At 37.6% G+C, this 17332-nt stretch overlaps 1 protein-coding gene across 2 annotated transcripts in view; it reads right to left on the bottom strand.

Moving 5' to 3' along the window:
• lmnb1 (lamin B1) overlaps nucleotides 1-17332 on the bottom strand; it is a 71362-nt gene that overhangs the window by 46655 nt on the left and 7375 nt on the right. For both annotated transcript variants that reach the window (XM_079805375.1, XM_079805376.1), the window contains exons 3-4: nucleotides 11778-11934; nucleotides 7854-7979 (exon numbers count right to left, since the gene is read on the bottom strand). In XM_079805375.1, coding sequence (XP_079661501.1) covers nucleotides 7854-7979; nucleotides 11778-11934 — 283 coding nt within the window. The remainder of the gene's footprint in view (nucleotides 1-7853; nucleotides 7980-11777; nucleotides 11935-17332) is intronic.

Consider the following 17332-nt stretch of genomic DNA (forward strand, 5'->3'; position numbering starts at 1 on the left):
AGACACGCCTCTTGAAACAGGGCATTCAGCCACAGGGCAAACATCAGTATTGAAAAAATGCCTTTTATTTCTAAATGACGACATTTTATGATGTAAAAATCATACTAACAATATAAGTACACCTCAGGAAACATTATAAAATAATAGAAAAATGCAATGCCATGGGACCTTTAAAACTTTACTTTAAAAAAACCCAAAATATATAAATATTTACACTGGCAGCTCAGAGCTGTACAGCAGCATTTAAGTATGAAATTGAATGAATAAATGTAAAAATAAAACTACATAGACTTCACTATAAAATATACACTGATTCTTATTAAAGCTACTGTATTAAAGTTTTTCAGTCAAGAGCAGTGAGTGATTTTCTCTTTGTCTTTTGTTGTTGTGTTAACATTAAATGGATAGTTCACTCAAAAATGAGAAATGAATACAGATTTGGAACAATATTAGAGTGAGTAAATAATGACAATTTTAGAGGTGAACTGTCCCTTTAAGGACGGCGTGTTCAGGCTGCCTGTTGTCAATGTAAGACCTGCGCGTTTGACAAGCGTTTAGTGCGCGCGCTCGGAAAAGCGCATGTTAAAACCGCGCACACGCCGGCAAGGCTTTAAAACGCATGCAAATAATGAACTTTCGTGATTGTGAATTACTATAGTGTTCCGTGAGTATAACTCTGCCACTAACGTGTGATGTGAATGTATGTCGCGTTGTTCAGTGTATTGGGATGGAGGCAAATGATAGAATTTGTAGAAAAATACTTAATTGAATGCAAAACCGAAAAAACGCAATTCACAGGCGCGTATTGAATCAATATTATATTGAGAATTGTGGCATCCCTACTTTCTATCTAAAGTCGAAAAGCCATAACTTTCGCTAAGTGAGGTCAAAATACGAGCCTGGTCATAGATGTATACGTAGATGCCTCATTAGCGCTTGCACGGATCAGTAGAATGAGGCACGATCGATATATCTATGACCAGGCTCGTATTTTTTTTTTGTTTTTTAAAATATATTTTTATTAAAAGGAAGAACAGTGGCATGATACATACAGATAAAATGGACAATTTTCCTTTTGATTTTACAATTTTCCCCTTACCCTCAACCCACCCCAGAACAGTTTAAAAAAAAATATAATAATAATAATAATAATAATAATAAATTTAAAAAAATAAATAAATAAATAAATAAAATAAAAATAATAATAAAAAAAATAAAAAAACCTAAAAGGGGAAGAAATAGAATCTCAAAGTTCTGATATTACAAACATCGAGGAAATTTACCTGGTAGTCTATTGTGTCTGATTATTTGTTGTTCGAAAGTGCATAGGCGTTCATCATTTAGTTTGGGGGTAGAGTTGCACCCTTTTCAAAGTATGAGATCATTGGAGTCCATACAGAGTAAAAACGTTTGGTGGATCCTCTAAGAGAATATTTAATTTTCTCCAATTTCAAGAACAGCATTACATCACTAAGCCAGAGTGAAATTAAAGGTGGTTTTTTTGATTTCCAATCAAGCAATATTCTCCTCCGAGCCAAGAGACATGCAAAAGCACAAGCATCTTGAAAGTTTTTAGACATGACCACACCTTGCTCAGGTACTCCAAAAATAGCCATTTCAAAGCTAGGTCTGATATCCTTACTATATGCCTCAGACAAAATTTTAAATATAGTTGTCCAGTAATCAAGCAGTCTGGGGCAAGCCCAAAACATATGAGCCAAGTCTGCATTAGCAGAACGACATCGTTCACACGTGTCTTCTACATTAGCATAGATCTTGGACAGTCTAACCTTGCTGTAATAAAGTCTATGGAGGACCTTGAACTGAATTAAACCTAAAGCGAGTACAGGAGGTTGTTCCGTTCACTCTAGATATTGCATTATTCCAAGTTTCATCTGATATATCCACAGCCAGATCCTTTGTCCAGTCTGCACGGATTTTGTCTAGATTAATACTTTTTATTGACATTAAAATATTATATACATTAGAAATTACTCCCTTCATATGCAATGGAATATTTAAAATTGTGTCCAATCCTGTACTGGGAGGAATTGAGGGATAAGTGGGACAATGATTTTGGACTAGATGACGAACTTGAAAATATCTAAACGTGTGATCTTGGCAAATTGTATTTTGAGGAGAGAGTGGAGAATTGGGCAAAAAAATCATTAATAAAAAGATCACTAAATTTGACAAGACCTAAATGTTGCCACTGGCTGAAGACTGAGTCCAATTGAGCTGGAAGGAATAGGTGATTCCTGCATATAGGGCTGGCAATGGAGAAGTTTTTAAAACCAAAATATTGTCTGAACTGAAACCAAATCTTAAGGGTGTTTGCTACAACTGGGCATTGAGTATACAATGAAATACCAAGGGGCAATTTAGATAAAGCTAAAGCAGGAAGAGATGATGAAGTACATGATTTTGCCTCTGAAATACACCAGACATCATTGGGGTTCTTAAGCCAATGAAGTATTTTTGAAATATTTGCAGCCCAATAATAATACCTAAAGTTAGGAAGCGCTAATCCACCTTGAATTTTCTGTTTTTGGAGAAATTCCTTCCGAATTCTAGGTGTTTTCCCACCCCATATAAATGCTGAAATCAATCTGTCTAAATTCTGAAAAAAGGACTTTGTTAAAAAGATTGGGATGCACTGAAACAAGTACATGAACCTTGGCAAAATGTTCATTTTTACGCAATTGATTCTACCTGCAAGGGAAAGAAACAACAAATTCCATTTTTTGAGGTCTAGTTTTAACTTGTCGATTAAAAGAACAAAGTTCTCTTTGTAAAGGTTAGGGAATCCCTGTGTGATGTTTATTCCTAAATATCTGAAACCTGATGTAGACAACTGAAAAGGAATATCAATGTTCGAAATATGGAGACCCTTCCCATTTATTGGATAACAAACGCTTTTTGAAAAATTCAATTTATAGCCTGAGAATGTTCCAAATTGTTTCAATATTTTAACTACCTGTGGAATACCTATAATCGGATCTGAAATGTACAACAGCATATCATCGGCATATAGCGATACTCTGTGTTCTATGCCCCTTCTGTTTATGCCTGTAAAATGCTGTGAATGTCTTAACGCTATAGATAGGGGTTCGATGGCTAAAGTAAAAAGTAAAGGGCTAAGAGGACAGCCTTGTCTTGTACCCCTTGATAGGGGAAAATAATTTGAACGTACTCTATTTGTGATTACAGACGCATTAGAGGAAGAGTATAATAACTTAATTAATGAGAGAATATGCGTTCCAAGGCCAAATCTTTCCAGCACAGAGAATAAATATTTCCATTCAACTCTGTCGAACGCTTTTTCAGCGTCTAATGAGATGACTACTTGAGGGGTTACAGGGTTCTGAGAAAGTTTAGGTGAGTGGATTACCCCTAACAATCTCCGGATGTTACTAAAAGAATGCCGTCCTCTGACAAAACCTGTTTGGTCTTTTGAAATCAAGTTTTCTACTACTGTATCTAAACGTAAAGCAAGGATTTTTGCCAGAATTTTAACATCAGAGTTTAAAAGAGAGATTGGCCTATAAGAATTACATTTCAAAGGATCCTTACCAGGTTTTAATAAAAGTATAATGTTTGCTTCATTCAAAGTTTGTGGCAAACTACCCTTTCCCAAGGAGTCTTTAAACATATCAAGAAGAATAGGGGATAATTTAACTGCAAATTTTTTATAAAAGTCTATTGGATAGCCATCAGGGCCGGGAGTTTTTTTACTCTGCATTGACGTAATCGAGTTTAAAATTTCTTCTATTTGTATGGGCTGATCTAAATTACTTTTCTGCACAGAATTAAGGGCGGGTATATCTATATTGTTTAAAAATTCCAACATTTCAGAGTTAGATTCAGGGCTTTCAGACGTATATAAATTTAAGTAGTAGTTCTTAAAAATGTTATTAATTTCAACTGGGTTAACTATTAAATCATTATTACTGTTACAAATTTGAGGTATAAGTTGAGAGGCTGCTTTAGATTTTAACTGGTGTGCTAAAAGTCGTCCTGCTTTTTCTCCATGTTCGTATATATATCCTCTAGAACGTAATAAATACCATTCTGTTTTACATGTTGATAACAGATTATACTGAACTTGAAGGTTCAGCCTTTCCTTATAAAGTTCAGGTGAGGGAGACGTGGAATATTGATAATCTAGTCTCTTTATAGAATCAATTAATTCATCCCGTTTTTGTTTACGTTTTTTGTTGAGAGTTGAGGTATATGAAATAATTTCTCCCCTGATAACAACTTTTAGTGTCTCCCACAATGTAGATGCTGAAATAGATTCTGATTTGTTATGTAATAGAAACTTATCTATAGCTGTTGATACAAATGAACAAAATACAGGATCTGATAACAAGGCCGTATTTAGTCTCCACATAGGCCGTTCATTATACCTCAAATTGCAAATTAGATCTAATTGCAAGGGGGCATGGTTTGATTCCACAATCGGTAAATATTCGATTTGTCCAACAGAAGGAAGGAGAGATTTATCTATAAAGAAAGAATCAATTCTTGAGTAGGAGTGATGGACTTGTGAAAAATAGGAATATGCTTTACTGTTTGGAAACAGAAATCGCCAAGGGTCAACAGCCCCCATTTGATCCATGAACGTGGATAAAGCTTGGGTCATCTTAGAACGGGATAAAGATTTAGGACTTGAACGATCAAGGGATGGATCCATAACACAATTTATGTCGCCACCAAAAATCATGAGATGGGAATTTAGGTCTGGCAATATAGAAATCAACTTATTAATGAAATTCACATCATCCCAGTTAGGAGCATATACATTAACTAATAAAACAGGGACTTGATATAACATCCCAGATACTACAATATATCTTCCCTGAGGGTCTGCAATAGAAGCAGAGGCAGTAAATTGGATACTTTTGTGTATCAATATGGCAGTGCCCCTTGCCTTAGAGTTAAAGTTCGAGTGAAAAACTTGTCCCACCCATGATTTCCTAATTCTGAGATGATCAACCATACGTAGGTGGGTTTCCTGTAAATATATTATTTCAGATTTTATTTTTTTTAAATATGCAAAAATTCTTCCTCTTTTAGTTGGGCTATTTAGGCCTTTGACGTTCCAGCTAACAAATCTAACTTTTGATCCCCCAGGAGATTTAGTATTATCAGCCATATCAGACATGGGCAAATTTGAATTTAAACAGGCAATCACAAATGAAAGATACAATCATCAACTTGCATGTTTCCTCACTGTTGAATTCTTCCACAAACAAAACATAAAACAAAACTTTTCCAACTCTTTTTTGATAACGCAAGTAACATAAAACCAAACTTCCTAACATGATCCCTTTGCTTGCTTCCCCAACTGAAACAAGCCGCAGAATCCTACTCAACTTGAATGCCTCCCGATTATCCAGTCTTTTTCTTTACCTTCTTGAGAGATCCCAAACCACAATATTTACACGGAATTCAGTATAGCGTCATTGTTGCACATAGTACTAAATTAGTATTTAGGCAATGAACAGAAACAAACATACTGTTATTTCTTTTTTTTTTTTTTTTTGACTTGCAATAGAAAGAAGAAAGAAAAGTAAAGTCACCTTATTGCCTGAAATGTCTGTCAGACTTCACAGACAATGCATTATGGTCAGAACCGGTCCTTAGTTCTGTGCAAGAATGCGTTGTTTGTAGAAAGACTCGGCAGCCTCCGGTGAATCAAAAGTGTGAGTTTCCTCTCCGAATTTCACACGCAGACGGGCAGGGTGCAGAAGTTGAAACTTTATTCCTTTCTGATAGAGGGACTGTTTGACTTCTTTGAATCCCGCGTGTTTCCTCGCCAAAGCTGCGCTCGTATCCGGGTATAGCCTCAGTGACACGCCGTTGAATTTAACATCATGTCGCCTGGCCCAGTGAAGTGCCTTTTCCTTTTCCTGAAAGCGGTGGAAGCAGACGATGAATGCTCTTGGAGATTGCCCTGCTCCAGGTTTGGGGCGAAGTGCGCGATGCGCTCGCTCAAGTTCAGGAGGTTTGTCAAACACGCTCTCCATGGTATCTTTAAGAAGCCCAGATATAAATCCGATGGTGTCTTTTCCATCTTCGGCACCTTCCGGAATATTAATAATACGCAAGTTGACCCTTCTGGATCTATTCTCAATGTCGTCAATTTGATCGAGAAGAGCTACGTTCTGTGCTTTCAAAGATTTAATCGTTGCTTCCGCGGCGACTAGCCTTTCGAAGTTTTCGCCGACCAGTACTTCAGTAGATGCAAGTCGGTGCTGAAACGAGCTTACGGTCTCACGTAGCGTGTCAATTGAAGCTTGTAACGGCTTAATTGAGTCTTGGATTAAACTTGCCATGTCCTCTTTTAAACTGACCCGCTGTTTAGACAGTTCTGAGACTAGCTGGCTCATCGACAAGTTATCGGTGTTGTCTTTTTCAGGTGTATCTTTGTTGCTCGTGGCATCGTTAGCCGCCATAGTGGCCAGCTTACTCGCTAGGGTAGCGACTGAACGTGTTGCTGGCGCAGTACTTTGCTTTTGTTTAGAATTGCTCATTTCGCTTTCTGAACTAAGTGTAGTTCTTATATTCCACGTTGCAAAGCAATCAGATGGCAAAAGAAGACGCTTAAGTATGTTTAAATGGAGGGTGGTTGGGAGGACCTCTTCGCTGCTGCCTTCTCTCACATCGCCAAACCGGAAGTCTTTTCACCAGGCTCGTATTTTGACCTCACTTAGCGGAAGTTATGGCTGAGCTCAGAGATGATCACGTTCGTCTGATAAGAAGTAAAATAATAGAAATACTGCTCGGTTTCTCGCAGAAACTGATCGTTTCGCTAGATAAGAACCTTGGGGATAAGACAGGGGGGTGAGTAAATTATCAGCAAAAGTTTATCTTAAAGTGAACTAATCCTTTAAGGCAGTGGTTCTCAAACCTGTCCTGGGGACCCCTCACCACTGCACATTTTGTATGTCTCCCTCATTAGACACACTAAATTCAAGTCTTGCAGTCTCTACTAATGAGCTGATAAGTTGAATCAGGTGTGCTAGATGAGGAGACATGCAAAACGTGCACTGGTGGGGGGTCCCCAGGACAGGTTTGGGAACCACTGCTTTAAGGGAAACTGCTGTCATTCCGATCACATACTCTGTTGCAAATACACTACCTTTCTTTCTTTTTTTAAAAAACATTATTCAGGATGCATTAAATTGATCAGGTGTGACAGTAAAGACGTTACAAAAGTTCTTCTGAACTTTCTATTCAAAGCATCCTGCAAAAAAAAAAAAAAAAAAAAAAAAAAAAAAAAAAAAGAAATTCCAAAATATTTACAGCAAAAGAGTTTTCAAATGTGATAAGAAAACGTTACTTCAGCAACAAATCAGCATATTAAGGACACATTTTCTTACCGGACCAATAATAATATTTAAAATGAACTTATATTGGCAGATACCGATATGTGGCAATATATCGCGCAGCACAGAAAAGTGTGCAGGTCTTCTTGTGCTTAAATGGTTTAAAGTCATATTAAAAAGCACACAAAAGGAATCGATAAGAGGAATCGAAAAGTGAAATTTTTGTATCTGATTCCCAACCCCATTGAAATCAGATGACTTCCTATTAAATCTAATAGTATGTGTGGGAATATACACATTGGACACTGATAAAAGAGTGTCCAGTCTTGGGATCGTCTCTTTCACCATCACACAGATGAGAATGAAGTTTTTAATTTTGGCCCTTCGGTGTGTTGTATCACAGTGTGCGCCATCTTCTAAATAAGGAATGCACATGCTCACTACTGAGGACAAATTAGACTTTTGAATCTTTCAGGCAATAGTTTGCTTTAGATATTTATAATGCTGAATGGAACTGACCTCCTCAAACATGTTCTTCCTGAAGTCCAGCTCCTCCATGAGGCTCTGGCAGCGGTTCTCCAGATCCACACGTAGCAGAGTCTCATCTGACAACTGCTTCTTAGCAGAGCTCAACCCACCCTCCAGCTGAACGACAAACACACTTCATCACACACTGGCTCACACACAAACATTACTTTGTCATTGCCAGTGGAAACATTTATGCTGGAAAAGTCATAAAACAATAGACCTTCTGAAGTGACCCTGGGATTGTCAAAATTATTATTTGAGAACAGTTTGGCCCAATGGTGGAAAAGCAGCTCATTCTGAAACGGAGCAAGTGGCTGTATTTATGAATGGATCAGGGAAAAACATTAACTCCCAATTTGGTCAAAGCTGCAGATTAGTTCACTAACGAAACAGCCCTGTGTGATCCTCGGAGATGCACATCAGCTCTGCTGTGGCTTTCGTTGGAACTATTATTTTGTTGCAAAATAGAGCAAACACTGACAATACTGTATTTAAAACGTACATCACTTAACCCTTTAGAACCTGAAGGTTAGGGATGAAACGGTATGGAAATTTAACATCACGATTATAGGGACCCAAATTATCACGGTTATCAATATTATCACGGTTTTGTTCAAACGAAATGAAAGTGTTCAAAAAGAACCGATGCACACACTTAAAACATTTCAACAAGTTTTATATTTGAAATTCAACAAACAACAAATAACTAAAGCAGCTCTAAGCACTTTTTTAAGCTAGATTCTGTGGGATTTCCTTCCTTAATGGCCGTCATCAATAGCAACGCATAACACATAAATAATAATAATTTGTCGTAAATATAATCTCTAATATTATCACTGTAAATATATTCCCAAGCAATATTCTCATCAGTGTTCTATCAGACACATTTAAATCTAGCATTTTGTGTTAGAGCCCAAACAGTATCCTAGTGAAATAATGCATATCCATATTTCCATATGATTTGACAGTTTATTTTATTAAATATCAAAATGTGTGCATCATACCTGACACCTAGATGAACACTTTACAGTCTTTTTATGACTGTCATTCTCTTCAAATGATATAGAAGTTTGAAACGTGTATAACGTTACCAATGTTGTGTGTAACTTTACAGACGGTCCCTAAATTCGCCTGCGTTATGCCAGTCATATCAGATGCGCTGTGGTTCTGCTGTGTGTTTTAAAACCATTTTCGCTGCTGAAATAGAACAAAAAAAGTCATCCACTTTATGATGAATGAATCTCCTGCGTACAGCACACGTTTATCTCTGCTTTGAGTGCAGATTTCAGCGTGTGTGAGCGGCGCGCGCTCTGAAGAAAACTCTAATCTGAACGCCTCTGATTATGAGATATTGCATTCATAAACTCAATAGAAGCACGTGTAAGTGGCTAGTGTGCAGCCGAAATAACGTTACACTCGCAAATGGCGGTTGTTAATGTCAAACCCTGATTATTATCCCTTAAATGTCACCCTAGTCTTGTCTGAATTTGTTCGTTCGCTTCACGTTATTATTTCCCAGACGTAGGTTTGGTATTGAGGTCAAAGTCCACTTGCCTTGCGTTAGTAGTTTTGAAGTGTTTTCCCTCTATTACAGCGACTTTCTTCTGGCATGTTTGCAGACAGGGTGACCATCTTAGATTAAGTTTCCCTCAGGACTTTTGTAAAAGCCAAAATATGACAACGCCTCAGATTTGGTCCTTTTAGAAGGCAGAACAATCCCCCGAGTGCTAGGGCTGTGCAATTAATCGAATTTCGATTTCGATTTCGATTTTGCCTCCCAACGATCACCAAAATAGTACAATCGAGAAAAAACGATTATTTTGCCTTGCGTTCTGAATGAAACGCGCATGCGCTCATCCGCCCCTCCCGAATTAAGCCACAATCTCTCTCACCCAGTTCGTGAGTCTCGTGTGCATATCATCCGCTGGAATTTAAAAACTCGGCGCGAGTAAAGATGGCAGAAGGAGGGCAGTTACAGCAGCGTTTGGTGAGCAAAAAAGGCAAAACCAACTCCGTTGTCTGGGAACAGTTTGGCTTCGAGGAATCAGACGACGAGCAAAAACATGTTACGTGCAAGATTTGCTACATGGCAGTGGCTGCAACGCAAGGGAACACCGCGAATTTGTTTAACCACTTGAAAATTAAACAGAGTGACCTATGACAATCTAATAAAGAAACAAAAACTGAAGAGAGCAGGGGTGCTGTGTAAACGTCCTTTTTTCCCCTCATATTTTTCAAATAATTCTCTCTTTGTAAACTTTGTTCAATGCATGCGAGTGCTGCCGTATGTTTGAATATGACCAGTCGTTTTCACCGTCGTCACCCGGGTTTAGTGCCAGAAGACGCGAATGAGAAGCCGCGCGCGCTGTGAGGAAATGTATCTGTATCTGATAATGTATCATCCGAGAGCGCGCACACGTCTCTCAGCGCGCAAATATTGAGTTCTCTTTCAAGTCTTGCTCTTGAACGGACAAACTCACACAAAACGTATGTCAACATGTCCATCTTGATGAGTATCCTAGCAGACATAGTCTGTATATGCCTTAAGTGAACTTTATACAGTCGAAAAAGACGACGCATATCCGATCCGGATTGAATAGCTTTTGTAAGTTTAATAGGATTCATCTTTAATTTATGCACTCAAATATGCAATGTTATTTTACACTTGAGACATTTCTGTACCTGAAAACTAATGTTAGACGTACCTGAAAAGCATATCTAGCCGAACCATATTGTTTATCTTATTTATTTTAATAGTTCAAAAAGTACAACAAATGTTACAATTTCAATTGAATTGTTGAAAGGTGTATTTTTAATAAATACAACACATTCCCAAAGTCATGTGAAATAATCGTGATTTCAATATTGACCAAAATAATCGTGATTATGATTTTTTCCATAATCGAGCAGCCCTAGCCTATAGTATGACTAACAGAATATTAGATAGATTAAACACACAGTTTTTTCTTTAAGCCAGGCATATGATGTGTGTAACGTGCCAAGTTGATGCTTCTTCTGCAGACTGCTTGACTCTCGCGTGTCACGTGACCAGACTGTAAATCGCAGCCTTTGCGGTTAGGAAATCGTGTTATCATATCGTAATATTATCGCAAATGCAATTCATCGTTCAGCCCACTAAACCCAAATAATTTACAAGGTCTTATTACAATATTGTTCTCTTTATAATGTTATGTAATATTACAGTTCCACTCATAGTCATTATTAATTGTGCATTGCTGTCTGAGCTGTATGCAATGAAGCAGATCACTGGCGCACTTTACTACTACGTTAATTCTTAACAAAATACATCCTATACGAGATTATACATCTATATATCTGATTATATACACAAAATAAACAATATTACAACTTACATTTGCACAAAACAAAAGGCTGCGAATACACACACAAACAGTCATGATGAAAGTGTAACTCTAGCCTTTTAAAATGGACCCAAACATAACGCCGGCATACTCGCTTGATGATTTTTCCTTGTGTCTGCTTTTAAAGGTTTCACGGTTGAGCAGCGCGTATGCGCATCTACATAATCGGCAGAAATTCTCGACTAGTAATTCGCGCAACCAATCATTATGCATGCTGCTTGTGTAGATGCAGTCAGTTTTGAACGCAAAAGATGAGGTAATTTGATTGGATGACATGTATTTGCATCCAATGGTCTACGTCCATATTCTTTTTCCTATTGATAAGATTTCTGGTCTACAACAACCCTTTCAGTCCAACAGAAATTCATTCAGATTGATTTGGGTTGTTTACATGAAGGATTTTTAGTTTGATTGAGCCATCAATCCAATTATAAACAGATTATTTGGGTGCATGCAAACGTTGCTATAGACACATTATGCTCTACACTTCATGTGCATCACTAGCAGTATTACGGGTGCATGGCTCATGTACCTCCTGGATGTGGACCTGCAGGTCGGTTAAAGTGTACTCCAGAGCCTTCCTCTCAGACACAGCAGTGTTCAATGCCGCCTCTTTAGAGTTCAGCAGGGCTTCAACTTCTTTCAGTCGGGTCTGAGTGCCAGTGAGGTCAGCATCTTTCTTAGCATTTCTGTGAAAAACACAACATGAACAGAGGCTAGACAACAGTTTCTCGTTGTATGTCAAGTGACTGACATAGGTGCACTTATAATGATTTTTACATTATAAAATGCCAAAGGCCCATTTTTCTACCCTGATTGTACGCTCTGTTTGAAGGGGCGTGTCTGCTATGAGACTTCAGTGTAAACGCCCACTGCTGTGACTAGCTAACATCTTTGAATTTAAAGCCCATTACATGTGGAACCCTCTCGAATACTTTTAAGTTTTAACTATTACAGCTGTTGAGATGAACAAATCCCGAAAAAAAGTGTCGATTACAGCATTATATTTAGATCTTTTCCCATCACATGAAAGGTTGCAGGTTGAAAATCAATACAAATGTGTGACGATTCAAGCCAGTTGAGATAGTAAACAAATCATGATACACATTTTACACAGCAGGGACGCTGAAACTGTATACTGTGACCTCGCTTTACAGGCATGATAGCAATGAGCAGGGGTGGGACAAAAAAAATAAAATTAGATATGCCAATTTATCGCAATATTTCCAGTCCCGAGATGTTATCGATACTCTGGCACCAAGTATCAATGTTTTTTATATATACAGACAGAGGCGCCACTAGCAATTTTGGGCCCTATGAAAGAATATGAGGTTGGACCCCCCTACTGCACCAAACATACAAGCCAACCTAGCTATCCAAAATCTTTGTCTGCAATTTAATAATGCTGACCTATTATGCGAGCTTGCTCATTCCGCGATCACCCAGAATGCCCTTTGTGACATGCTGTTTCGAAAATATGTGAAATAAGTAAGGCTGCCCCCGACTTACGTTTTTTTTTCTACTAGACTGGTAGTTGTTCATTTAAAATGGTAAATGGACTGCATTTATATAGCGCTTTTAACAGACCTACGGCCATCCAAAGCGCTTTACATTTTGCCTCACATTCACCCATTCACACACCGACAGCGGTGTCAGCCATGCAAGGCACCATCCAGCTCGTCGGGAGTAGCTGGGGTTAGGTGTCTTGCTCATGGACACCTCGGCACTTGTTCAGGTAGAACCGGGGATCGAACCACCAACCTTCCAGTTTGTAGACAACCAACATGAACCACTGAGCCACTGCCGCCTTTAAGCCATTAGTCGACTAACCACTTTTTTAATTACAACTAATTTAATTACATAAATATATATACACTGAGATAACTAAACCGTAGCATAATGAGCGTTTAAGTATATTAGCCTATTCCACACTCAAGCGCATGCATAAAGCTTTCCACAAAGCACCAGCAAAAGTGATTATAAATGTGTCAAAAATAGCAAGAAGACTTTTTAATTGTTTATTAATAGGCAAACTAGTGTTTTCTGTGTCAGTGTTAGCTGCAATGAAGCTGAAGATGCTGACTCGGCATCTCTACGATAGTGAACGTGCCAAGAGAGAAATGCTCATTTCATACAGATTACATAATCAGAGAGTGGCATATTTCTTTTCGTTTTTAATGGTTTCGATTAAAAGACATTTCAAGTTTTCTATTGACATATTTCTCATGTCTGTGAGGCAAGTAGCCTATACGCTGACTTTCGGTTCATTTATGAGACGCGCTCAAGTTCATTGTACCTCATGTACTGTGAAAAACACAGTACATAAAACACAGTACACTTCCGCTCCAATATTGATTAAAATTAAGATACAATTTATACCAAACGAAATTCACTTTAAAAGAAATGCTTTCTACAAAACAACTTAATGAAGTGGTCAAAATCATTTCTTCACTTTACATAATCGATATAGATTACATAAAAAATAACAATATTTAAATATAAATATGAAACTAAATACCTTTAATGGCTACAACAAGTATAGTAGGCTAGCTTACAGTACAGAGCAATTTCATGTCAAACATCCATTTAAGCATGCGTGTTTTTTATTTTAGTACTTCCGTCAGTGAAACAACATACTACAGCCTGTAAAACATTTAAATAAATATCAGTAAATAATGGTAATATAAATAATATAAAGTAAAATTTTAGTTAAAAAAAATATTTGTTTTATATTTCCCCACAAAGCATGCACCCATGAAGCACCCCACTTCATGTTTTCTCCTGATGTTCCAAAGCTGATACTTGTAGTAAAATGTGTGAAGAACGAACGTATCTTCCGCAGGGTCAAGAACTTTAGGCTTTGTTTGATAAATGCGCTGCGAAAGAAATCGAAACTAAAAATCTCTGGCGTGTATGAAATGCGCTATTCCCATAAACTTGACGCACCTTAAGTCTAAACACAAACACAAACTGTGTTAAATAGAATTTGAAGTAAAATGTATCAAGTCCTACAGCACCGTTTTCTACTTTACCACAGTAAATGATGCAAATATACTCTATATATAGCATTCAATCCCATATGAGAGACGTAAATGAAGATTTGGGAAAATAAATCAGAGATTCCATGTCCAGTAGAATAAAATACGCCCATTGTTAAATTCATGGAAAATCGGGTGACCAGATCGTAGAACACAGGCAGAGCTTAAATTTGGCTCACCTCACAAACAAAGCTTTCTTGTTCGGCATGAATCCATGTTTCCATGGCTGCGATGTAACATTTAATTGTGAACCTATTATTTATTTTGTAAATAAAGCTTTGTGCTTCACTCGTGTCATAATATTCACGTAAAACAGCATTCACATACAAAAAAAAAGTGTTTTGGCCGACTCAGCCCCTGCGGTTGTTTACCCGCACAGCCCTACTACTAGTATTAAATTACTACTACAAGTAATATAAATTTGAGGTATTGCTGCTATGAATGATAAGATAGAGATGTGACCTTTCTTTACTATAAATCATTTAGGTCACAAAAACTGTTCTCTCTAGCAAATAAGCATTTTCAAGCTTATGGCTGTTTGATAGCTGTATATGCACTTATTGTACATTGTTGCTATTTAAAAAAAAATAGATGAACTGCTAATAAATGAAATGCATGATCATATGACTGACACTTTTTTCATTTACAGATTGATATTGTGATATATCGTGGATGATTTTTTTGCAATATATCGTCTGTCACAGAATCGCGGGAAAAATATTGTGTCATTACCGTATCGTGTTTTAACCTGTGATTTGGCATATAACTCTTGCAAGTGTGATAAATTATAATTAAAATCTTGCCTTTATAACAATGTGAAACCCCTGTTGCTGTTGTACTTAAATTTTACCTAGTCTTTTTATTTATGCTATTCCTCAGCGCAGGATGAGGGTGAAGCTGAAACAACCTCCATGAAAACATTGGAAAATGAAGGGACTTGTTTAGTTATTATTTTACATTAAAAAAAATTATTATATGTATGTGATATATATATATATATATATATATATATATATATATATATATATATATATATATATATATATATATATATAGTGAGGAAAATAAGTATTTGAACTCCCTGCTATTTTGCAAGTTCTCCCACTTAGAACTCATGGAGGGGTCTGAAATTGTCATCGTAAGTGCATGTCCACTGTGAAAGACATAATCTTAAATAAATAAAAAAATCCAGAAAGCACAATGTAGGATTTTTTTTAACTATTTATTTGTATGATACAGCTGCAAATAAGTATTTGAACACCTGTCTATCAGCTAGAATTCTGACCCTCAAAGAGTTAGTCTGTTAGTCTGCCTTTAAAATGTCCACCTCCACTCCATTTATTATCCTAAATTAGATGCACCTGTTTGAGGTCGTTAGCTGCATAAAGACACCTGTCCACCCCATACAATCAGTAAGAATCCAACTACTAACATGGCCAAGAACAAAGAGTTGTCCAAAGACAATAGAGACAAAATTGTACACCTCCACAAGGCTGGAAAGGGCTACAGGGAAATTGCCAAGCAGCTTGGTGAAAAAAGGTCCACTGTTGGAGCAATCATTAGAAAATGGAAGAAGCTAAACATGACTGTCAATCTCCCTCGGACTGGGGCTCCATGCAAGATCTCACCTCGTGGGGTCTCAATGATCCTAAGAAAGGTGAGAAATCAGCCCAGAACTACACGGGAGGAGCTGGTCAATGACCTGAAAAGAGCTGGGACCACCGTTTCCAAGGTTACTGTTGGTAATACACTAAGACGTCATGGTTTGAAATCATGCATGGCACGGAAGGTTCCCCTGCTTAAACCAGCACATGTCCATGCCCGTCTTAAGTTTGCCAGTAACCATTTGGATGATCCAGAGGAGTCATGGGAGAAAGTCATGTGGTCAGATGAGACCAAAATAGAACTTTTTGGTCATAATTCCACTAAACGTGTTTGGAGGAAGAAGAATGATGAGTACCATCCCAAGAACACCTTCCCTACTGTGAAGCATAGGGGTGGTAGCATCATGCTTTGGGGGTGTTTTTCTGCACATGGGACAGGGCGATTGCACTGTATTAAGGAGAGGATGACCATGTATTGCGAGATTTTGGGGAGCAACCTCCTTCCCTCAGTTAGAGCATTGAAGATGGGTCGAGGCTGGGTCTTCCAACATGACAATGACCCGAAGCACATAGCCAGGATAACCAAGGAGTGGCTTTGTAAGAAGCATATAAAGGTTCTGGCGTAGCCTAGCCAGTCTCCAGACCTAAACCCAATAGAGAACCTTTGGAGGGAGCTCAAACTTCGTGTTTCTCAGCGACAGGCCAGAAACCTGACTGATCTAGAGAAGATCTGTGTGGAGGAGTGGGCCAAAATCCCTCCTGCAGTGTGTGCAAACCTGGTTAAAAACTACAGGAAACGTTCCTGTATCCCATTTAGTTCATCAGAAAATCGTGAATCGTATCGCATCGCGAGTCGAGTGAATCATTACATCCCTAGCATTAAGCAGATGACAGTCTGTTGATCGTGTGAATGCAGTGATCTCATCATTGTAACTCGATTTCTGCACTCACAAAATTCTTTTACGACAACTAACAGCAAACATGTAAATACAGTAGCCTAAGAGCTTCGTTGTGCAGCTTAACTGTCACTCCTTTTTAACTGAAGTTTTGCCAAGTGTCCAGATAAACTCAAGCTGTTGGATTTACAGTTAAATTACATATAGAAAGCAATCAAAGAATTCTTTGATTGCCTTCTATATGTAATTTAAATCACAATTTAAATAACAGATTATTTTCATCCTACTAAGAGAAAAAATGTGACGTAGATCATTTAGTCACTGGCTTGATTTACTGATGCATAAACAGTATTAAACAATTTTGGGACAGAAAATTTGCCTGAACTTGAATAATTGCAGTAAAATTACGACTGAATTATCAAATAATCCACAGTGAAATGTAAAAAATAAACGGAATCCATTTTTCTCTGACATTTGGATCCGATCAGCACAACATCTGCGTGGCATCGTAATTTTATCACAATCTAATCGTAAACAAACATTGACTGA

Source organism: Gobio gobio (genome assembly GCF_949357685.1).
Source record: "Gobio gobio genome assembly, chromosome: 22".
Taxonomy (NCBI): domain Eukaryota; kingdom Metazoa; phylum Chordata; class Actinopteri; order Cypriniformes; family Gobionidae; genus Gobio; species Gobio gobio.